The sequence below is a fragment of the Amblyomma maculatum genome, chromosome 10 (genome assembly GCF_055883805.1).
Source record: "Amblyomma maculatum isolate TAMU_Amacu chromosome 10, ASM5588380v1, whole genome shotgun sequence".
NCBI classification, from domain to species: Eukaryota; Metazoa; Arthropoda; class Arachnida; order Ixodida; family Ixodidae; genus Amblyomma; species Amblyomma maculatum.
The window spans coordinates 144,388,911-144,413,565 of NC_139353.1; the positions used below are offsets into that span (position 1 = coordinate 144,388,911).

At 48.1% G+C, this 24,655-nt stretch overlaps 2 protein-coding genes across 2 annotated transcripts in view; one reads left to right on the forward strand and one right to left on the reverse strand.

Annotated features, from left to right (window-relative positions):
* The window catches only part of LOC146177626 (uncharacterized), an 83,975-nt gene that overhangs the window by 38,403 nt on the left and 20,917 nt on the right, over positions 1–24,655 (reverse strand). The gene's annotated exons all lie outside the window — the stretch shown is intronic.
* Positions 313–22,620, forward strand: LOC146177627 (uncharacterized). The gene is made up of 4 exons (XM_084581167.1): positions 313–506; positions 1,366–1,546; positions 13,400–13,610; positions 21,973–22,620. The coding sequence occupies exons 1-4, from the start codon at positions 390–392 to the stop codon at positions 22,136–22,138; spliced, it is 675 nt and encodes a 224-aa protein (XP_084437293.1). The 5' UTR covers positions 313–389; the 3' UTR covers positions 22,139–22,620.

A 24,655-nucleotide genomic window follows, 5' to 3' on the forward strand; every position in this document is an offset into this window, starting at 1 on the left:
GCAATAGGAATCGAATCTCGAATGGAAAGCAATCTAATGACGCCGTCAAGCAGCTCAGGGCAGCCTTTAGCCCTGAAATCCTTCCAGATATACTGGTAAATAAACTGAATTGGATGGAATTGAATTGAATCTGAAACTTGCCGTATTATTGCCATGTTTCGCAAATTCAATCAGCCTGCAAGTAAATTGAATGCTTCTTTGTTTGATTTACCTGTGGTGCCAGCAGGTTGCTTTGCGTGTACTTCCTTCTTTTTTTTTTTTTTTTCCTGAAGCCGTGTAACGTGCTGATCTCGATCCACAGCTCGCAGACGCCTGCTCCGCGACTTCCCGCTCTGAAACACTGCCGGAATCCTCCTGCCCAGATCGCGACACCGAAAATCTGCCTGGCCATGCGTTGGGCTCTGGCCTGCTGCCTGCTGTGCGCTGCTGTAGCGCTTCCAGCTGCCGATGCCGGCAAGGAGACCACGTCTGCCGGTGACCTCGCCGCACAGGACGCCGTGAGCGAGGTGGGCCATCCCGCGTTAAAATAATGTGGAGAGTGTTTAGTGCGTGAAGGCGCTGAAGCGAAACATTTTTTAAACGTACAGTTATGACGACAGTGGAGTGCGCATATTTAAGACCAAAAATAACTGCAGGTGATCGGCATTGCGACACATAAACGTTTGCCCCTCTAAGCTGCGTTCGAGCCCGTGCTCGCACGACACTTCTTCCCAAGTGGCGCTCTGTTACACTACGCATCTGTAGGGACATTCCGGTTGCATGCGTTGCTCTACCGTCGGCGGCAGCTGCCGAGTGACTCCTTCGCTAGAGTCGCATTCATCTCCAAAATGCATTGACGGAGAAGATTTTACACTCGCTGAATTAAAGCAGCGTTGGCAGGAAGACAGAAACGAGGGTCAAACGCCTGGCATATTAAAGCTCTAAAATGCACTCATATAGGCACCGCCCGCATGATCTTTTCCAGAGATTTCGACCACCTGCAGTTCTTTAACGTGCACGTGCGCAGACTAGACTGGCGCCTCGTTTTTGCCTCCATAGAAGGGTCGCCGCGGCTGTGGCTGAGGCAAAATTGTATCATGATCATTCACTCTAGAATAATACTTGTTTCTATTCCAATGCAGCCATTTTAGTTGTTTGGGAGATACCATTTCTGAACACGGGTGCAGTCTGGGCGAGTCTGACGCAGTCTATATATGGATGAAGCTGGAAGGAGAATTCACTGCCAGTCAGCGGGTCAATGTATTACGGGGAGTGATGTAGCCCTTTAGAAGGCAATCACTGCTGTCTTCCAACTGCGCGTGCCCAACAAAATCACACTCCAGCGTCCTTATTGAGCGGATCAACGAGCCAGCACCCTCTGCGCAGGTTCGCCAGGCACTGCCGGTGTTTGGGCGCATGCTGCGTCCGGCGCTGCAGTCTGCGCTGTCCCTGCTGCGGAGGCACCTCAGCTACAACGCGGTGGGCGCCCTGGCTGTGCTGCTGAGCTCGGCGGCGGCGCTCGTATTCTGGTTCCCGGGAACTCTGAGCTACGTGGGATTCACGCCAGGTGGGTGCGCAGCCCACAATACGGGCGAACAGGGGGCCTCTGTATAACGTTCGAAAGGAGTGGGCCATGAAACCCGGGCTCCTTGAAAAGAGGCATTTTCCGGGTGATTTGTTTAACCGCTTACAGATGCAGGCCTCGCCCCTGTCTGTGCAGATGGGTTGTACAACAGGGCACACGCTATGTGCATGTGTTACAGTGCTTAATGGTTGAACGCATTATTAACTAAAATTAACTAATCAAGTCTTCTCAATTTTATTCAACTATTTATATTTATTATTGGCGTCGCTCTCATTATTTGACTGTCAAATATGAATTAATTATTTAATTAATTAATTAATGACATGCTTCCACACGTGTTTGAAGTTTATGGGAGTAAAATGGGCGCCATTTGCGTATTCGTTGTTGTGCAAGAAGGTATTATGATCATGACAACAGTGACCACACTAATCAACGTCGTTGACAAAGCGTGCGATGCGTGGAAGCTATCTCAGAGTTTTGAGATGCCGATTTTTGACGTCCAGTATTTTGATGAACAAGGGCAATTGAGGAAATTTAAAACGGTGACATACATTTGATGTTGACGACCTTCAACTTCCTAATGTAATATTACCCCTTAAAGTAATAAATAAAAAAGTTGATTAGCTGATTTTTTGCCTCGCTGTGCAGGCCTTCTGCAAAGAGATACTGCTCGCAGTTTTAATACATCAACGTGTAAATATAGTTGAAAAACATGTTACGATAGCGGTATTTCTGCGTGAAAGACTTGCCTCTGGTCGCTGTTCAAAAACATCTGCATGGTACTTACGACATGGAGCAGCGTGACCGCAAAAGGTGTGGGTATCACCAGAAACGCATTGCAGGATTATGGTGTCACTGAGCAATCGTCCCTAAGAAAATGAAGGGGTAATCTAAAAATAATTTAACCTACAAGGGTGTACGCGTAAAAAGGGTGCAACGTCATCTATAGTGCACTCCCTAGCACGGTATTCTCTCTAAGCCCTAGGTAGATTTTAACCTCTAAATTTACCAAAATGCTATACTATTGGCAACAGAGGTATACATTTCCTCCTCAAATCATACTTATTTCATGCAATTAGCAATGACATGAGACTTTAGCAATTACACTAGGCTTTTGGGGTTGCCAATGAGGATGCATTAAAGTAAACTGCTCGAGATTCGGAAATTTTGAAGTGAGTACCACTTTCCGTTGCCGACCATAGGTATTCTGTATTTCTAACCATAAAAATCTGCCCCGTAGCTTGGAGAGAATGCCGTGTTCCTACAAGGCAGGACATGCTTGCTACTCCGCTTTTTCTCCCTTTTGGGCTTAATAATGTCTAGGGGAGAGCGATCCGCCTGAAAGCGAAGCACAGCTCTAAAACTAAGGACGCTCAATTAACACCGCGAAATTATAGCGAAGATCCGGTGGTGCCGGCACGAGCACAGGCGTTATGCACGTGTGTGTACGGTATACGTTGCCTGTTATACATCGTGCGTGCGATGCACTTCTGCTTCATGACACACCAAGCAGCCCAGTCATTTACTCATAGTTTCGTTGGTGACCGTTTTTCACGAGTCACAGCGGTTGAGTGCGTGGCTGTGGCATTCTGCTGCAGAGCCCACGGTGGCTCGATCGAATACCGTCTGCGTTAGCCACACATCCTTGTGAGAGAAATGCAAATGTGCCCTTATGCTAAGAAATGCCGATGCAATTATAAGAACCCCAGATGGTCTGCATTAATCTGAGGCCTACGCCATTATATTCTACGTGCATCTTTCAGAAAGTTAAATCCCACACACCGATCTTCCTTACTATTCTCTTCTTTGCACTATTCTCTTCTTCTGTGTAATGTAGCACAGATTGGTGGCAGACTTTAGGCATGGCTCGTTCGCCATAAATACTTTCACACCGGAAAGAAAAGGTACAAGCGATCACACCTCCTGAACGTTCGAGCGGTACTGTGCGGAAGATGTAAAGCGAAACTCTAAGGCTGGTAATGACTTTACCTTATCATACACTAGCTCATGCGCAGCCGCAAAGTAACTCACTGCTCCTAACGAAGCTTCTGCGTTAAGATTTAACCTAATTTGCTCCGCCGCATACCGCTCGAACACTCTACACAATCGTGATCAACTGCGCAGCCGTGGCCGCATGACCAGATCTGTGTAGGTGTGTCATGTCACGCATCCATCTAAGAATGTGTGGTCCGTGTGGACAGCAGTACCAGACTATTCCAATCAGCATTTAGGCGGTAAAAATAACCCCTAGCCGATAACGCGCCTCTAAATTTATTTGTGGCCTCAGCTCGTTGGAGCGTGTTGCCACCGTCTTCCAATGAGATTATTGAGCAGAATTGTATTCCGCACCAACAAAGGTCGGCAGACGTTACGCTATAGGAACCATTCACTGCTTTGTCATAATTGTTTCTTTTCCCTGCGTGGTAACAGACAACACGTTTTCTGGAACAATTTCGTGCTAAAAATATTGCACAATGATGATCTTGAAACGACGGTGAGGCATTCAGGGGTGCCGCTCGGCTCAGTTTCTGTCAATTAAATGAGACGTTTAATTTTAATCCATCTTAATTTCTCACAAGTAAACAGTGCGCTTTTTCTTTAAGGATTGTTTGGGAAGTATTGCACTGTTTGTACTGAAAACACGTGAAAGGTATTCGGTGGCATGTAGGCCCAGCCGGGGTGATTGCAAAAGCGCTCCATAACTTTTTGCCCTTGATTATAAAGCTACTTCACGTTGTATGGCGCGATGAGAAGAAATGTTTATGAATAGGCCTTGTAATGTGAAGACAATTAAGATAACCGATAAGACTGGGTGAGGAAGCAAGCCTAGCAGCCCGCGCCCGAAACTATGGCGTGCGGATTATATGAGGAAGTGTGTGAGTAGTACTGGCCCCGCGACAAAGTTGACTGAACACCAGCACAAGATGTTTGTGTCCTGCAATAGACAGCTGACATTTTTGGGGTAATGATGATGACGACTTGTACAATGAAAGCGATGCCTGTCTTCAACGCGACTACGCGCATTATGGGCGACCTAAAGGGCAGGGTTATCCGCTGCTTCAGTAAGGCGGTGGTAGAGCGTGAGCGGCGCTTCAGTCCGGTGCCCCTTATAGAGCCCCTCCTTGTCTCGTAGCGGGCGTCGTGTGGCCGGCGGTGATGCTGAGTAGCTCGTTCCGGCCGCTGCCCTACGTGCGACTTGCAGTCAACGTCAGCCTCCTGACATCGCCTCCGGCCGCCATCGCCGTGGAAACACCCGCCGAAACCGAAACCACCCCTCTTCTTGATCCTCCGGCCGCAACGCGCCGCCACGGTCAGACAGTGGTTTTGACACTAATTTCGTCTCACCGTTGGTGGTTGTTCATAGAGGCTGATATTAGTTTAAGTACTAGAAATGAGATGACTGGAAGATATCAAAGCGAATACCTCTGAATCACAGGCCTAATTATGTTTTTTTTTTAATCACAGTTACACCTGAATCCAATATATGTTGGCATTGCGATAGCATTACAAGCTGTTGATGCCTGTACATCGAATTTTGGGTCATTCCATCTCAAACTTCCGACGTGTGACGCTCGACCACCTCTGATTTCTCTAAGAATTTTCATTGTGGTTGTGGCTTAGAGAAAGTAATCTGCTTGATTATTTCAGGCTTTTTTTTTTTTTCAACGTTTGAGCACGTCTTCGAATTTGAGATTCAGTTTGAAACGAGTGTTAGAAAAAGAATTAAAACCAGGTATTCAACTTGTTTTTATTCATGGCTGTTACAATTACGATTGCACTTTTTCTCTATCTTGACATGCTCCTTTACACTCCAGCACAAAAAAAAAAAATATGTTTACTGCAAACTTTATATGTATTTGAATATCTAAAAAGTGACACCATGTAGCAAATTTATTTCGTCAGCAGCATTTCTTTACAAGTTCAATAAACAATTCGTTAGCGTTGGCAAGATGTTGCACTAAAAATAAAAAAATCACATTTGGGTCATGAGGTATAATACTGTTTGGAGCATTACGCGAAAAACACCAGTTTTCCTCAACTCTAGCTGCAGATTGCATGCGTTGGAGTTCCGCCTAAAGATACGAAACACGAATATATCGGTAGTCCCATATAGTGTCTTCTAGCTCAAGCAGTTTCCTCGAAGCAATTCTCGTTTCCAGGAAGAAAATCATTTTCAGCTTGCGTATTCACTCCAAACCAACAATTCGACGCGTGCCTAACCACTGCCATGATGTTGCAGTTTGAATGGTTACGCTGTAGTCCGTCCAAAGTGCCTTCTTGCTTGACATAAAATTGAAAATTTCAACGCGACGACGTTAAGGTATCCGTATTGGCCGGAATTCGGACGTTCTCCAGATTCCACATTGGGAGCGAGAAATCACTAAGCGATATCTGGCAGGGGACGTTCATGGTCACGCACTGATTGTTCACCGGGTTGTGTGACGTCACAAAACCACGTGGCAGACTACGTTACAGGAGCTGCCACCTCGGGCTTTCACTTTGAGATCAAGCGGCGAGGTGGGAATAGAACCCATTGGGACAATTTGATCATGCGTAAAACACGTGAGCCACGCAGACACGTTCGCAGAGCTTGCTTAAATCTGTGCTTTGTCTATTTTGGCATAATGAGGCAGCTTATGACTGGTTCCTAGTAAGTATAGTTGAGATAACAGGAGCACAAATAAAGAATTAGCGATTACGCCAGTAGAAAAGTGCGCATGCGCGAACAGTTATCTGCAAGTGGTGCTGTCACGCGAGCCGTTATCGCTTTCGCCTCATAATGCCAAGGGCAAGATGAGAACAATCTGAAACTCTTTTCCTATACTATGTGATATTATTGAACTTTTTAGGCAGCATTATTACTGTGTAGTACAAAGCGCTCATACATTCGTTATATCCAGGAGTCCTCCGAGCCGATCAGAGCAGCATGTACGCGCGTCATTTATATTTGAGCTTCCACCTGAGGGTTGGCTACTCAGAAAAGACGAAGAGATCGCCATTTTCTTAAAAATTCTAATCGTTTGCACGCACCTTCTTGAGATGTACGAACAGGTCTTCTAGCCCTCGTGAAATGTAACACGAGAGCTCTTGTACGGCCTGCTTGTCTGATCATAGTAAAAATGTGGGAGAAATATTTTCGTTTTCAATAAATAAATAAATATATATATATATATATATATTGTGAGGCAGAAGAACGCACCAGCAAATTCACCTTTTTACTTCAGGTAGGCCGAAGCAGCAGCTACCGACTAGCCACAGCTTAGCAACACTTCGTCTTCTTCGCACGACCCGATGACCGATGATGATTACGCTGAGATGAAGATGAAGGTCACTCACAGTGCTTACAACATTCCCCCTCCCGAACGAAAGCGACCATCCTGGTCGCAAATTAAATCTTAAGGTCGGCGGTTAAAGGGTTTCAAGCGCGACACGTGCACAATCTCGGTGCCGCGACACCGACGATCGCGAACAGGCGATGCAGGTGTGATGAGATAGTTTACAGGGGAAGTTTGTTCCAGAACCGTGTACGGGCCAATAAAACGGCTCAGAAACTTTTCACACAGGCCGGGGATGCGAGTAGGTGTCCAGAGTAGCACTTCGTCTCCAGGGCGGAAAGACACTGAGCGATGAGTCGCATCATACGTGCTTTTCCTGGAAGCTTGAGTGGCTTCAGTTTGAAGGCGGGCACGATCACGGCAGTGGGCGATACGAGACACGAACTGTTCGTGGGAAGGCGCGGCAGAAGGAGTAGAAGCTGTGAAGAAAGATGCTTCGAGGGAGAAGGTAGGATGGCGGGCATAAACAAGAAAAAACGGAGAGTAGGTGGTGGTTCGTTGAACGGCAGTGTTGTAGGCGAAGGTTACAAAGGGGAGTAAAGAGTCCCAGTTGTTGTGCTGAGGGTGAATGTAGGTGGATAGCATATCAGAAAGGGTGCGATGAAAGCGTTCTGTGAGGCCATTGGTCTGAGGGTGGTAAGGAGATGTAGTTTTATGCACCGTGCCTGAAGCATGAAGCACTGCGGCGAGGACGGTGGAGAGGAACGACTTGCCACGATCGCTAAGGAGGAGGCGAGGGGCGCCGTGGCGAAGAAGTATGGTGTGGAGGAAGAAGTTGGCGATTTCGGAAGCGGAGCCGGAAGGAAGTGCTGCGGTTTCAGCGTATCGGGTGAGGTGGTCAACGGCAGTAACGACCCAGCGGTTGCCAGCTGGAGTCAAGGGCAGGGGTCCATACAAGTCGATTCCGACGACTTCGAAAGGTGTGGAAGGACATGGGAGAGGTTGCAAGAGACCGGCAGGAGGCGACGTAGACCGCTTGCGTCGTTGACAAGGGATGCAAGACGCTACGTATTTTAATACTGAGGTTGAAAGGCCAGGCCAGAAGAAACGACGTTTGATGCGGTCGTAGGTTTTGTGGTACCCAAGGTGACCTGGGGTGGGGTCGTCGTGAAAGGCTTGTAGAACTTGAGGACGCAGGGAAGAAGGAATTACGGGAACCCATGTGTGGCCCAGTGGGCTGTAGTTGTGCCAAAATAATGTGCCATCCTGTAACTTGAAATTTTTGAGCCGACGACGGAGACGGGCATTTGGAGGTCTAATAACACCGCTGAGACTATCAATCAGCTTTTGACAGTAAGGGTCAGCACTCTGGTGGTGAGCAAGATTGCAGTGTATATCTGGCATGGGAGCAATAGAGGCGGCGCTCAAAGACTGCATAACTGTAGGGTTTAAATGGCTTGACTCCGTTGGGACAGGAGAGGAATGCGAGGACATGGGTTGCGACGGCAAAGCAATAGGGCAACGAGAGAGAGCGTCGGCGTCCTTGTGCTTCTTGCCCGATTTGTAAGTGACAGTAAAGTCGTACTCTTGAAGGCGGAGGATCCACCGCCCGAGACGACCGGACAGATTTTTCAAAGTGGATAACCAGCATAGGGCGTGGTGGTCAGTGACGACTGTGAAGTGACGGCCGTACAGGTAAGGACGAAACTTCTGAACAGCCCAGACGACGGCGAGACATTCTTGTTCGGTAATAGTGTAGTTTTGTTCCGCAGAAGTCAGAGTTCGGCTCGCATAGGCAACAACATTTTCTGTAGAGGTGTTTTGGCGTTGCAGAAGGACAGCGCCAATGCCATGGCTACTGGCGTCGGTGTGCAAAATTGTCGGTGCTTTATCATCAAAATGGCAGAGGACGGGACCCGAAGTCAGAGCACGCTTCAGAGTTTCAAATGCTTCTTCGCAAGCAGGAGACCAGATGAAAGGCGTGTCGTTGTGAAGAAGCGCATGTAAAGGTGAGGCAATAGAGGCGAAATTGCGGATGAATCTGCGAAAGTATGATGCCAAGCCGAGGAAACTGCGGAGATCTTTGACCCGAGTTGGACGGGGAAAGTGCAGCGCAGCAGCGATTTTTTCAGGGTCAGGCTTAATTCCTTCGCTGCTTACGAGATGGCCAAGAACTTTAATGGATTTTGATGCAAAACGGCATTTCTTCGTGTTTAGCTGTAGGCCAGCGCTGGAAAGTGCTGTCAAAACTTCATCGAGACGAGTAAGGTGATCAGGAAATGACGAAGAAAAAATGACGATGTCATCTAAGTAACAGAGACATGTTTTCCATTTGAGGCCGCGGAGAACTGTGTCAATCATACGCTCGAATGTAGCAGGAGCGTTGCAGAGTCCAAAAGGCATTACATTGAATTCGTATAAACCGTCCGGTGTTGCAAAGGCGGTCTTCTCTTTATCATCTTCATTCATGGGGATCTGCCAGTAGCCTGATCTTAAGTCAAGGCTGGAGAAAAATTGGGCACCTTGCAAACAATCGAGGGCGTCGTCAATTCGAGGGAGGGGATACACATCCTTACGAGTTATTCTGTTTAGAGCACGGTAATCTACACAAAAACGAACCGAACCGTCTTTTTTTTGCACTAGCACAACAGGCGATGACCAGGAACTAGACGATGGGCGTATGATGTTGCGTGCAAGCATGTCAGCAACATTTTCCTGAATAACTTTGCGCTCTGTTGGAGAAACACGATAAGGCCGGCGTCTAACTATGCTTGATCCGTCGGTGAGTATGCGATGCGTTGCTGCAGCGGTTTGACCCAGTGTGCCGGAATTGACGTCGAACGAGTCTGCGTGCTTGTTCAATACAGCGAGCAATGCGTCTGTCTGGTCTGTTGTCAGGTCGGTGCTGATCGTGTGGCGAAGTGCTGCACTGAGCGAGGCAGGGGATGAATCAGAGCGATCGGAGGTGGAAATGGGAAGAAGTGTGACAGGCTGGGCGGAAGCAATTGATGCAACAGTAGAGTCGCGTCGCAGAAGAATGGGCTCTGATGTGGTGTTGAATGCGGCGAGAAGAGAAGAACCGCTGGAGAAGCGAAGAAGGGACACGATGATGATAATACCTCTTGACAGGAGACGAGGGCTGGGTGTAATCAGGACGTCGCCATCGGTGACGGCGTCAGAAGTCACAGACAGAATATCTTCGTTGCCCGGATAGAGGACGTGATCGGCAAGCATAACTACACGGGAAGAAAGTGGTTCTCTATCGGCAAGAATGTTGCATTCAGTGACTTCAATAGTGGGAGGGGAACACGTAATGACTGCTGAGGCGTTTTGGAGGAAATCCCAGCCGAAGATGAGTTGATGGACACAGGAGGATAGGACAGCAAACTCAATGAAGTGCAAGATGCCATCAATGGTGACTCGGGCTGTACACACTCCACAAGGGTTAATATTCTGTCCATTTGCAGCACGTAAAGGAGGACCGGTATAAGGTGTGCGCACTTTTCGCAGTTTTAAACACAAGTCAAGTTTCATAATAGAAATAGCGGCGCCGGTATCAATTAAAGCTTCCAGTTCATGTCCCTCAAGGAATACAGTCAACATGTTTGATGGGAGCAGAGGAGGAATTGGAGCGACGACAGGCGGTGCAGTTTTACCTCCGGAAACTGCACAGGTTAGTTTTCCGTTTGGCGGGCAGAAGCTGAAGATGGAGGGCGAAGGGGCGACGAAGTCCGGCGAAAGGGTGACGGGGAGCGACGACGCGATGGCCGTGCTGTCCTAGACCGGTCAGGAGAAGTCGACGGGGAGGAAGAGGGACGGAGGTCATTATCGGTGTAGTACTGGCGAGGAGGAAGCTGGTAGGCGTCGTCACGTCGAACGTACCCATAGCTCGCACGCTCATCTCGCAGTCGTCGGCGACAAACGCGTGTTACATGGCCGCGGATTCCGCAGTAGAAACATACTGGACGAGGTGGGAGAGGCCGCCAATTACCATACACCGGTGGTCGCGGGGACAGGGCGGCGAGGCTGGGTGGGACAGGCGCGTGATGGACAGGAGGACAAGGAGGAGGAGCCGCAGTGACTTCAGCATACGTCGGAACGTAGGGAGGGGCTGGTGGTTCTGTAGCCATGGGACGATTGAGTGAAGTAAGCTCCTCCTTGATAATGCCACGCAACCCAGTAGATTGAGCAGGTGGGCGTGAGAAGGCAGGAACCGACGAAATATCATTGTGGAGCTCTTCCCGTATTATAGATCGTATGATGGTGCGCAGATCAGTTTCGGGAATTTGGCTCGGATCCCAGGTGTTGTTGAGGCGGCGCGACTGTAGATAGTCAAGTCGCTGGCAAGTGGCACGAATGTCTGCCACCGTGACGGGATTTTGGGCAGCTAGAGCTGCGTAGGCAAAAGAGCCAATTCCTTTTAAAATATGTCCGACACGTTCAGCCTCGACCATGCCATTGTTAACTCGCCGGCAAAGGGCGAGTACGTCCTCAATGTAGGATGTGTATCCCGACGACCCGATGACCGATGATGATTACGCTGAGATGAAGATGAAGGTCACTCACAGTGCTTACAATATATATATATATATATATATATATATATATATATATATATATATATATATATATATATATATATATATATATATATATATATATATATATATATATATTAGTCGGTTTGCTGTTGCTTGAAATAAAATATTTATATACCAAAATATTCAGCGGGGGTTTCCAAAGTGGAACAGTGGAAAGACCCATTAAACAAGTTATATGTCACAAAGCACAATACAGTGCGTGAACATTACCATAATAGGTCAAAGTGCATGTTAAAGCTCATTTGGTATGGCTTATGCGGTTTAACATCCCAAAGCGAATCTGACTATGAGAGACGTCGTAGTGCAGGACTCCAGAAATTTCGACCACCTGAGGTTCTTTAGCGTGCACTGACATCGCACAGCACACGGGCGCCTTTTTTTCCGCCTCCATGGAAAAGCGGCCGCCGAGGCCGGGTTTCGATCCCGCATCTTTGAGTAGAGTAGCCGAGCGCCGTAACCACTGCGCCGCTCCGGTGGGGCTATTGAAACTCATTGTCGTACAAATTGAATAAGAACGCAGCCAATAGCACAAAGAAGGCAATAAAATAACTGGTTCTCAGGCAGGACAGACAACCTCAACGTATATTGTATATTAAAAAAAAAAAAACGTTTCATGATGTTAACAATCATTATTAATGAATATATTAGAGCACGCTTAAAAGAGGAATTCCTTAAGCTGTCTTTTTTGAAGCTAGACTAGAAAATGGAACCTGTTTCAAATAGATATGCCGTCAGAAAGCCAACATTTATTCTCCGTAATTTGTTTTAACTGCTGAAAAGAGTAGATAAATTTGCAGTGAAAATCTCATGTTCCTGTTGGTTATGGTTGGTTCAAAAATGTTTGCATTTGAAGCTTTCTATTAAATATTCTAAATAATAAGCAGGCGACAGAAAATATATCTTGTCGACAGGTATAGATACTATGTCATGAGCAAAATGCTGATATGAAGACGCGGTGAAATGCAAGAAAATTAAAAATACGGACAGTGGACTGTTTTTGAATTCGAAACAGTGGCCAAACTTGTGACGCTTATGTGCTGCCTCAGAACGATATGCAATACCGATGAATAACTGTGTATCTAATAACTGAAAAAAAAAAAAGTTATGGAGCTTTAACCTTCTAAACTTAAAGATCGAGAGCTCTGTTCGAATTGGTTCCGTGTCAAAAGGTCAAAGTCGTTGGAGTAATTGATCAACACAATTTAAATGGTCTAGTTAACTTTAAACCAACTGGTGTATTCAAGGTCAAATTATCCCACCCGATTACCTTGTCAAAATCTGGCGTAAAATAGGTGATAGAGTCCGGAAGTCAAAATAAAGCCGGGCCAGAAGCAACGCTCTTATTCTGAACGCAACTTTTATACAAGATATGCTGGAAATCGAGGCATACTCCGAAGAACACAATGCGATCAATGGGCGCAATGACAAGCGATGTCGTGTAAAGAGAAAGAAGGGCTGACCTAAGTTTTCGATTGGGTAATAAAGAGTCTGTTAGCTTCACACCAATTTGCAAGACCTTTGCCGTGGTGCTCCACCCAGATTGGTCCATATCGACGTTACTTTTCGTAGTGCGGACTATGGCGGAAGATGGCCGTGTCAGATGAGCGCTGAAAGCGTCAAGCACGAACAGCGGCATGTTCGGCATGTCCTTTCTTTAGCGGTGCTCGGTACAATTAGCTGCAGTGTAAAAAACTTTGCGCATTATTCGCGTTTGACTAATGATCCCTCCATGAATATTAGAGAGAAACAAGCCTTCATGTGTTTTATATTTCTTATCTCTTTCCATTTGGACAGTGGTAATTCTTGTGCATTTGGCATTTTTCCCTTCCGTGCATAGACGCAACAAGAGAATTGCTTGTTTTGTGCTAATTAACTGTTCCGTTTAGTACTGGACGTGACTGTATGTATGGCGTTCAGTCGTGAACGCGACGTGAGCTGCATGTGCTCCCTTTCGTCAGGATGGGCGGGCAACCGTAGCGACGACAGCGTGGCGGCTCGCTTCGAGTCCGTCCTGAGGCGCTACAACATCGACCCGGACGCCTGCCTCAAGGTTGCCATGTGCTCGGTGGGGCGCCTGGGGGCCTCCTCCGCGGAGGCCGCTGACGCCGGACTGCAGAGCAAGCAGCGACGCCAGGCCGGGCCCGTCGAAGTCCTCGACTCCATGCTCAGGTGGGCGAAGCGGCAATTGTTTAAAAAAGAAAACCTTAATCGAAAGTTGACTGTTCATTTGTGCACTGCGCTTGCCTCAGAGGTCACCATGTAACTCTCAAAGCTGGCAGTACAGTACATACCACTGGAGAGGAGACGCTAGCGAGTGCACGCGGGGCTGATCGAGCAAATAAACGTAGGCCTTAGCAGCCACGTACTGCTGGTTATAGCGGCCTTTAAAGCAGGCAAATAAAAATGGTCCTCCATGCAGAATATATATTTTTTTAGAATTTAGGAAATTGCTTTTCTCATTAATGCATCAAATTTTCTTAGCTAGAGACTCAAAATACCTTTACTCACTTATAATCCAGTCGGTATTCTCTCTTTCTGAAACAGTGTAGTATAGCCTAGTTTTGGATGTGACAAATTTTGATTTCTCATTTGTTTTCTATATGCTTCGTACGTGTGTTAGTTCAATGTGGACCAATTGTTTTCCAAACATCCGTATCATGTTTGTTGACTGTTTGGCATTTGGGACATGACGAAAGCCACACGTAATAGCAAATGTGCTCTCTTGACGTCGTTGATACATACTGTTGGGCGAGTTGGTGAAGCACTACTTCACGCGAATGTGCCGAAAGTGAGCTGAAAAAACATGAGCGAATTTAATGACAATCTTCGTGCTCATCGGTTGGCCTCAGTAACTCTCTGTAAACAAAATAAACTGTCAGTTGCTAGTTCGTCGACGTACGTGTTTACATTGTTAGACAAAAAGCAAAAAATTGCGGTAAATACCGCGCTGCCCATGTTAGAACATCCGTTGTCAAATCACCCGCTCATACGCAGAGTGGGCACAGCTGAATGGAAGGGCTCATTGTCATTGCCATCGCTAATATCGTCTTCATCCTAGACAATGAGAATTACGGTCCAGTTCTCTCGAGGCCAGCGTGCCGTAGTGGTTTCGCGCTCGGATGGGGGTCGATTCCCGGTGGAGACAGATATCTTTCTAATTGTAAGTTCCTGCGAACATTTCAGTAGCCCATGAGCCAAGAAAGGCTCCCTATTAAGAAACTGGGATTTTACCGCACTGAGTAGGGCGTGCGAAAGCTTTTACGCACAGATGGAAGTCGACGAGGACGTCCAATAGACAGCGCGAGTGCGTTTGCGTGCTAATCGGCCCCGCACTCACGTTTGATGAGAAATTTCTGGGTTTGAATCGGCTTCGCTCCGACGGGCTCTTCTTTTCCGCCTGAGCTCAGCAAAGGCTTGACACAAAAAGGTTCAGAGCTGGCTTTTAATGTGTGTACAGGTGAATCCCGCCACAACGAATACCGCCACAACGAAATTTCCGCGACAACGAATAATTTTTTATTCCCCGCGAGTATCCTACAAGAATTAATGGCCTAAATTTCTCTGCACAACGAACCATTTTTGCAGAGCGTTTCCGCTTCAACGAAATTTTCGCGTTCAAAATCGAAACCGAAACTAGTTTTATTGGCGAGAAGTCCAAGTCAAATCCAAAGCCACATTAAGCATGAAATCACGTGATTGCAGTTCCGCCATTTTGGCTTTGTGTCGTGGTCGCGTTGTTCACTCGCTGCCTTTCTCTTCGACAACGACGAGTTTTCATCCGCAGGACACGATGGCAACGCAAGTGAAAAAACGCAAAACTCTTTCCCTTGAGCAAAAAGCTCAAATAATCGCCCAAGCAGAAAGCGGAAGGAAGAAAGCGGCAATTGCTGAAGACTTCGGAATTCCTGCAAGTTCGCTGTCAACGATTCTAGGCAATAAGGACAGCGTGAGAATGGCACTTGCTTCAGGCACATCCTCGAAGCACAAAAAGGTGACGCGGCCCCTCCATGAAGAGTTGGACAAAGCAGTGCATGCGTGGTTTGTGGAAGCACGAGCCAGCAACGTCCCCCTGTCCGGAAGCATCGTCCAGCAGAAAGCCTTGAACTATGCATGCCTACTTGGCATTGATGATTTTAAAGCCAGCATTGGCTGGCTAAACCGTTTCAAGGCCCGCCATAACATCGTTGGAAAAGTGTTGTGCGGCGAGTCAATGTCAGCAGACGTGGACGGAGCAGCTGCTTGGAAGGCGAGTAACATGGCCGGAATTTTAAGCAACTTCGCGCCTGCAGACATTTACAACGCCGACGAGACCGGGCTATTCTACGAGATGTTGCCGGCTAGGACGCTCGACTTCAAGGGGCAGCGCTGTCACGGCGGCAAACACAGCAAAAAACGCATCACAGTGCTGCTTTGCACAAACATGGATGGCTCGGACAAGCGTCTGCCGTTAGTCATAGGCAAAAGTGCTAAGCCGCGCTGTTTTAAGGGAACTCGTAGCCTACCTGTGCAGTACAAGGCGAACAACAAGTCATGGATGACCCGCGCTATTTTCACCGAGTGGATGATGGCATTCGACCGCGACATGAAGCGGCAGGGCCGTAAAGTTTGCTTGCTTTTGGACAATTGTTCAGCGCATCACTCCGACGAAGTCAAGCTCACTAACACGGAGCTGAGGTTTTTCCCTCCCAATTGCACGTCTGTCTTACAGCCTCTCGATCAGGGCGTGATTCTTAGCCTGAAGCGCGCTTACCGCGGGAGGTTAATTCAGCGGCTGCTTTTTAACACTGAAACCGGCCGAGACACGAAGGTGGACTTGTACGTGGCACTGCAGATTATGTCTGCTGCCTGGAGCACACTGGGGCGCTCAGTAATTGTGAACTGTTTCAGGCACGCCGGATTTGCCGAAGGTCGACCCGTACACTCTGCTGGCCTAACACCAGGCGTTACAGACGACGACGAAGAGGCGTCACCGGCTCCGGGGATCGCGGCCGCCTGGAAAACGCTGGGAGAAATAGGAACCGTGCCGCCTAATCTCGAGCTCGACGAATACATCGGCGCTGACGCTTGTGTTGTTGTTCACGAAGATGTGAGTGATGAGCAGATCATAAAAGCTGCCCGGAATGATAAGGACTCTTCCGATGAAGAAGACGACGACGTACAGGAAGCGCCGGTGTCACGAAATCGGCGCCCATTTTCAGCAAGCCGGTACAGCGCTAGGCGCGCGCGGCGTCGCGTGGAAGGCATGGGGAGCAAAGCCCCTTCCCCGCGCGGGAGAGCGCGTAGCTTTGTACGCATTGCCGTGACCCTCTTTCCCATTTCCCGGGGAGGACGGTGGTTCATCGGCCAGGAATGTGCCAGACCTTTCGAGAAGGTTCTATGGGACCTGGCCAATGACGACGCGCGGCTCAACGGGAGGAGAAGAGGGAGCTATAACCAGCGAAGCTATGTGTGTGTGCGCGCTAGCTTTGACGCGTGTTAACAAACAGACGCGGCGCGCCCTATTTAAAGAGACCGCGCCGTTTGAGGAGTCAGTCAGTCAGCCAGTCAGTGAGTTCGTCAGTGTCTTGCGACGTGTTCGCCTGTGATTCGGCTGGACTCCCGGGGATCACCCGCTGCTGGCAAGCCCACGGACTTTCAAGGGAGCGGCGCTCGTCTCGTATGGCGGCCACATCGTGACTCTTGAGGCGTCGGACTGCAACAGTGCCCGGTGAACAATTTGGTGTTTGTTTATGTCTCTCTCGTGTTTGATCTGTTGTAAAGCCTGTGTTATTGAATCATTCTGTAGTCGCATGCTTAGCGTTTGTATTCTGTGAACCTCTCGTCTGTGTATTTCAAGTGATCTTGTGTATTCCTTTGTATCGTCTCTTGCTGTGCATAAATTGTGTTTTGTTTGTTACTTCTGACTCCGATCCTTACTCTGGTTTGAACCGGCGACCGCTGGGCACCAAACGACCACCCCCTTCTGTCACTACAAGGTAGTTGAATTCCGGCTGAGCTTGCCACGCAAGTCGAGGGCATCTCCTTTGCGACCGGAACAGCTACCCCCACTCACTCTAAGGGTGTCTGGGAGTGTGCGCACCGTGAAGGGCGCATCGTTAATAATACCCTCATAATTATTAACGGGTGACAATTAATCTGGCGTCCGCGACAGGACGTTTGGTGCACTCGAGCTCAGAGGACGGAGAAAGAGTTGGAAGAGTTTACGAAGAGGTCGTAAACAGTGTAACAGCAGAGCGATAACGAGAGGTACCGCGCTGAAGCGGTTGTGTAAGGTCCATTGAGAGTGCTATTTGTTAGCATTAGGCAGTTCAGATTGAAGATGAATATCAAGGAGATTGTTGCCTTAGGCCTAGAGAAGGGTCTTAAAGGAGCTGAACTGCGAGAATGGGTGGACCGAAAAGAAAGAGAGGTTCTAGAACAGGCTAAGAAGGAAAGAGAAGAGGCTGAGAAAGAAAGAGAGAAAGAATGGCTCAGGAGGCAGGCAGAAAAAGAAAAAGAATTCTTAAAAGAGAGAGAGATCCTTCTCAAAAAGCTGGCTGAAGTTCGGCGTTTGAAAGGTATTACCGAGCCTCCGGAGGTTACCTTTCCTTATATTATAAAGTACAGTGAACCAAGCGATACATTGACAGCCACAGGTACTGTAGAAACTGGCTCCAGCAGCCAGAATGAGGTTGTGGATCAGCGTGTTCCTGCAACAGAAACTTCAGATGACCGAATTGGAGTTCAGAATTCTCAGAAAAATGAGACTGTGCCCTCCGAGACGACAGGTTGCAGAGAAGCTGCAACGGCAGATGTCGAGCCAGAAACCTCGGTGTTTTCAAAGCTTGAAGATGAAGAAGGGCAGGATTGTAGCTCCTCATTAAATGACACCATGGCTGAGTACATGAGTGACCGGGATGAGGAGATTTCAAATTGCAGTGAGCACGAAAGCTGGGATAAAGGTGACGGTACAGATCCTAATCTTGAGGATTCAGGAAGGGAAGAAAGCGAAGACTGTACTGCAATGAAAGGATTCAAGAAACATTTTAAGGAAACTTTTAAGAAACGGGATGTAACTGAAAGTGAGGAGAATGAGCCTCCAGTTGCAACTGAGCTCTGCTTCAAGAAGGTACGGCTGAAGATCGTAAAGAAAAGAAAGAAAATTGGGATTGAGGGAGAACGAAGTTCTCAAAAGGACGTTCTTTTCAGACAACCAGGTTCTGATTATGCGGGTAAAACTGGATCAAACGTTCCTCGGCCAAAGGTGCGAATAAAAGTGGAAACAAAAAGAAACGAATCCAAACCTGCCAAGTCAGACAAAGTCGACAGGGAAATGTCCTATAGAAAAGGAAGGAAGAAGCGGCCGAACGCCTGGACGTGCAATCGCATGCGGAGCCGCCCAGACCGAGAAAGAATGAGACGGCCTGCTCGAAGCGCTGCTAGGCAAGGTAGCGTTAGATCTGGCCTAACTTCCGATCGGGAAGCAGAACTCAGGAGTAAAGACCGGAGCGAGAACAACTCGCAATGGAAAAGGCTCTATAGTAAACGGAAAAAGAGCCGAACTCGCGGGAGGAAGAAACGGCAGTGTCTAGTAAAAAGGAGAATTCGCTTTCCTGAAAGTTGGAGAGGAACTGATACGTTCCAAGAAGGTGCATCCCGAGTGTGGAAATATAGGCGAAAGCATGGCTTAGGTTTGGGTGCTTCACATTTGAATATTTGTGTGTTTCTATGTTACTGATCCTTGGCATGTATCCAACGACAGTATGTTGCTATGTTTGTGAATTTCATGGCATTGATGTGTGAATTTTGTAAGGTGTTATTACAGTTTGTGAAAATTGTGCAATGTGTGTGATATGGTCATTTGCCCCATATATTTGTGAGCGCATGCATGTGCGCGCGATTTTCGTGGTTGTTGTGAATATTGTGGGACAATATTCTTTAAGGGAGGGGCAGTGTCACGAAATCGGCGCCCATTTTCAGCAAGCCGGTACAGCGCTAGGCGCGCGCGGCGTCGCGTGGAAGGCATGGGGAGCAAAGCCCCTTCCCCGCGCGGGAGAGCGCGTAGCTTTGTACGCATTGCCGTGACCCTCTTTCCCATTTCCCGGGGAGGACGGTGGTTCATCGGCCAGGAATGTGCCAGACCTTTCGAGAAGGTTCTATGGGACCTGGCCAATGACGACGCGCGGCTCAACGGGAGGAGAAGAGGGAGCTATAACCAGCGAAGCTATGTGTGTGTGCGCGCTAGCTTTGACGCGTGTTAACAAACAGACGCGGCGCGCCCTATTTAAAGAGACCGCGCCGTTTGAGGAGCCAGTCAGTCAGTCAGTCAGTCAATTCGTCAAGTGTTTTGCGACGTGTTCGCCTGTGTTTCGACTGGACTCCCGGGGATCACCCGCTGCTGGCAAGCCCACGGACTTTCAAGGGAGCGGCGCTCGTCTCGTATGGCGGCCACATCGTGACTCTTGAGGCGTCGGACTGCAACAGTGCCCGGTGAACAATTTGGTGTTTGTTTATGTAACTCTCTCGTGTTTGATCTGTTGTAAAGCCTCTACGTTATTGGATACCTGTGTAATTGCATGCTTAGCGTTTGTATTCTGTGAACCTCTCGTCTATGTATTTCAAGTGATCTTGTGTATTCCTTTGTATCGTCTCTTGCTGTGCATAAATTGTGTTTTGTTTGTTACTTCTGACTCCGATCCTTTCTCTGGTTTGAACCGGCGACCGCTGGGCACCAAACGACCACCCCCTTCTGTCACCACAAGGTAGTTGAATTCCGGCTGAGCTTGCCACGCAGGTCGAGGGCATCTCCTTTGCGACCGGAACAGCTACCCCCACTCACTCAAAGGGTGTCTGGGAGTGTGCGCACCGTTAAGGGCGCATCGTTAATAATACCCCCCTAATTATTAACGGGTGACAGCCGGCTGCGGCAACCGCCGTACAGGTGATGGACGCTTTTGATGTCATCAGGAATTTCGTTGCTGTCCGAGACGACGATGTTGCAATGGGTTTGCTGACCGAGTGCGAAAATCGCGTGACGGCGTTGCTCGCCGTGAAGCGTAAGCAAACCAAGCTTACAGATTTTTGGCATTAAACGCCTTTGCTGCTGCTTGGGCAATTCTTTCTGCGTTTCACGTCAAATTTTTGCGATAACGAAGTTCCGCGAGAACGAATTTTTTTTCGTGCACCGTGAATTTCGTTATAGCGGGATTCAACTGTAGTAGTATTTTCGCATTAAAAATTGCTTGTGTAACTGGTTAGCTTCACAACACTTGCTGGGGTTAATGGTTATATACCGTGTGTCCAAGCTAAATGTGCTAGCAGAGCCTGGTACTACCAAGGTTTAAAAATTGCCGATATGTCCTCGCCTAAGGGGGGGGGGGGGGGGGGGGGTGAAGCTCTTTCCAGTTACATGGCTCAGTCAGCAGTAACTTTTTGTTCTCCAAACTGTAATAATTACTAAGTTTTTAATTACTGGATTTGCGACAAAGTTTCGACGCATAGGTTGTAGAGGACTTTAAAAACCAGCTGAGTGAAATGCTTGCATCAGGCAGCCGTTTACATGCAACAATTTTTTTACCGGCCTTGAGAGATCTTCATCACTAGCCTGGGTATGCCCACTGCAGGGCTAAGGCTTCTTCCATACCCTTAGAATTAACAAAGTCCTGTGCGAGCTGCATCCATTTAACCCTTGCAAAGAATCAAAGATAATCGCACAATATAAAAAGGCCTTCACGCGATCACAGTGACGAGATGCGTTTCAGAGAATAAAATGCGCTTTTTTTTTTTTCAGACCGCTCTCGCCGACAGGGCTTTATGTGTGCACTGGATGAGACAATCAGATAAGAGCGAGCAGCTGGTCACGTGACATTTTTATTTTAACGCTGTTAAATAAAAATACTCAAATTTTACCTTGACGCACTATCTGCAGCTTGCTGTTTTCAAAACGATCTACAAAAATTCTGAATTTACAACGTCTTCATCAACCGAATAATTAAACAGTTATTTAGGGAGTCCCTGTTACCTTTGCCGAACGAAAAAAAAAAAAAAAAAGTCGAAGATCGGGAGGTCTCAGTTGTTCTCAGGATGCTAGGCTGGGTAGCTGGGACAGCTGGTATCTGTAGCATTTGTTTTTTCAGTAGCAGATTTTAATAGAGCTCCCACAACATGGGCAACCTCATGGGGTTAGGGTGAAACCTTATGAGGTTGCGCACCTCTGTATACCATTGTTCCCCATGTTGTGTAGCTATAAATGTAGCTCTAAGAGTAATTCATCGTCATTGAAGGTATACGGTTGAGCAGCAGGCTAACTTTGTCCAGAGTCGTCCTGTTGCTGCAGGTGACGAAATGATTGGTTTGCTTCGTGGAGAACCTTACGCGGTTAGGTTAAAACGTCGTGAGGTTGCCCACTTCTGCTCAAGAGCATATCTGATTCCTTTAAAAAATATTTACCCAGCAGCGTCTGCTGTTCCAAGGCATTTTCTAGCTATTTAGAGTTGCCCTAGATTCACAGAATGGAATGAGCGTGCTGACCCGTACGTCCGCCCCATCGCAGCCTGACCCTGATGGACGAAGTTCTGCTGAGCCGGGGCCTACGCAGTGCCCGCCAGGTGGGCGAGGCCGGCGGTGACTGCGACGCCTTCAACCGCGGCGGCAAGTGCCCCTTCAACGCGGCCGCCTGGAAGGTCCTGCTCTCCACCATCAACAGGTCGCTGGCGTAGCACCCCTTTGTCCCGCGCCTCTCCATTCTGCATCTCGGCACGCTTACAAACACGTCAGATGACGTATTCGTGTTACGCTTTTCCACTGCGGCGCGTATCCATGCGACCCCACGTCGACAAGAGGACCGCGTGGTTAGTCCACCGATAACGACACTCTCAGAGGACTGATGGCTGATAATAGAATCATGGATTGTACGAAGGAATCGGCAAACTATCTCAGCGGCAGGAAACATGCGGTGAAGGAGCGCGATCACCCCAAATCAAGACCGCAGAGGTCACCTCTATAACGATCTTAATCGACTGAAATCTGTGTCTCCTCTCTTGAACCGAGATGAAGCAGCGGCTGTGAGGTGAATTCGATTGTGCTCTTGATGACGAAACAGGTTGCACACATTTTCTGTTTGCACCAGCAGTTTCAGAATGTGTTTTTCTTTTTACTGCAATTTTTTTTCTACGTGCCATTTTAGTGGACACCTGGTGCATTTTAGCTGCCTGCCTCGCACTTTGTGTTCTAATAAAGTGCAGTGCGACTTGCGCTCGTCCCGTACTTTGTCTTGTGTGTGTATTCTTCGCTCAGCTATCATGTCTGCAGTCTCATTCTTCTGTCTCCCTTCGTGAAGACATATGTGCACTGTCGGATAAGGATGAAACCCGATAGTTCGCGTTACCGTGACTCGATATGATGGATAGCGCAATATACTACACGTGTAAAATGGACCTCATGTATACAGACAGCGTAGGCGGAACACCCGCACTCCTCTACGTAATCCACCTCGCATCAAAGCTGCTCTTTCATCGTTTCCGAGGCTTTTCTTGATGCGCACCGCGGTAGGAGCAGCCACACCACGCTGGAACGGGCGTGCGGCGGTTCGCGGGCGTGAAACAGCGAGTTAGTTCTTAAAAGCAGTAATTCGTTGCTCGCAAGATCGATAATCTGTCTCGTAATTCGAAACGTTTCTGCACCACTAATTTCTGCCTTGAAATAGACATACAGTATGCGCCAAGAATAGCAAGGCTTCTTCGTGTTTTGCCGCTTAGCGTTATGGAACCCTTCAGTCTTTTCAGAAGATTCGTCATCATCAGCCGTACTACACCCACTGCAGGGCGAAGGCCTCTTCCATTATCCTCCAATTAGCCTGGTCCTGTGCTAGCTGCATCCACTTGGCCCCTGCGAACTTCTTAGCCTCTTCCGCCCACCTAACTTTCTGCCGCTCCCTGCTACGCTTTCCGTCCCTTGGAACCCAGTTTGTTACTCCAAGCGACCATCATTTATCCTCCCTTCGCACTACATATGTCCTACCCATGCCAATTTCTTCTAGACTAGGATGTCATTAGCGCGAATTACTTCTGTGATCATGCATTCTGCACGCTTCCTATTTCTTTACGCTACCCAGAAGAGTTCAGTTCAGTCGTGTCCGACTCTTCGTGACCCTATGGACCATATCCCGCCACGCTTTCCGGTCTCTCACTATCTTCCTAACATCACATACCTTCATCTGCAGTGCCTCGAGGATGCCACCTAACCACCGCGTTCGCTGCCTACCCCTTCTCCGGTGACCCTCAACCTTTCCCAACATCAAATCTTTCTCCAGCGACTCCTCTCTTCTCATCAGATGACCAAAATAGCTGAGCTTTAACTTTAGAATTTGACCCTCCAATGAGCAGTCAGGGTTTATGGCCGACAATATCGACTGATTTGATCTTCTTCTGGCAGTCCAAGGGAGTCTCAAGAGTTTCCGCCAGTACCACAATTCAAACGCGTCAATTCTTCGGCGGTCAGCCTTCTTCACAGTCCAACTCTCGCATCCATACATCACAACTGGAAAGACCATAGCACGAGTTATACGGATCTTGGTTGGCAGTCTAATGTCTCTGCTCTTTACTAGGCGGTCAAGGCCAGCCATGGCTCTCTTTCCCAGAAGCAGGCGTGTCCTAATTTCATGGCTGCCGTGACCCAAGATAGACAGGTCACGGCAGAGAGTTCTGATAAAATGCGATTCACTGGCGAAGGTAATGGCAACCCACTCCAGTCTTTCTTCCTGCCAAGAAAATCCTATGACCAAGAAAATTAAAGCGTCTTAAATGTGAACATGTGCTCGCCTTAATATTGAACGATGTACCACTTCATGTGTGGCATAAATGATCCCCTCTGCAACTGAGATGCTGACCTTACAGACTACTTGCTAATAAGGGAGTAATTACTCATTGTCATCTACCCGAGCACAGCCATACGGCTACAAAGGAAAGCTATACAGCTTTCTCAGAAACTTCGTAGTTCACGAAAAATTCTTCCTGATCCGGGAATCGAACTCGGCACCACCGCCTTTCCGGGGCAGTCGCTCTACCGACTGAGCTAACCAGGACGGCTAGCGGATCAGACGGTAGGGCGAGAGCGAATTGATCTACAACTCGAAGTGGGAATAGTGTTGGTCAAATATTAAGGGGAAACCATCACTACGAGCTTTCCTTTGTAGCCCCTATGGCTGCGCTCGGGTGGATGTAAATGAGTAATTACTC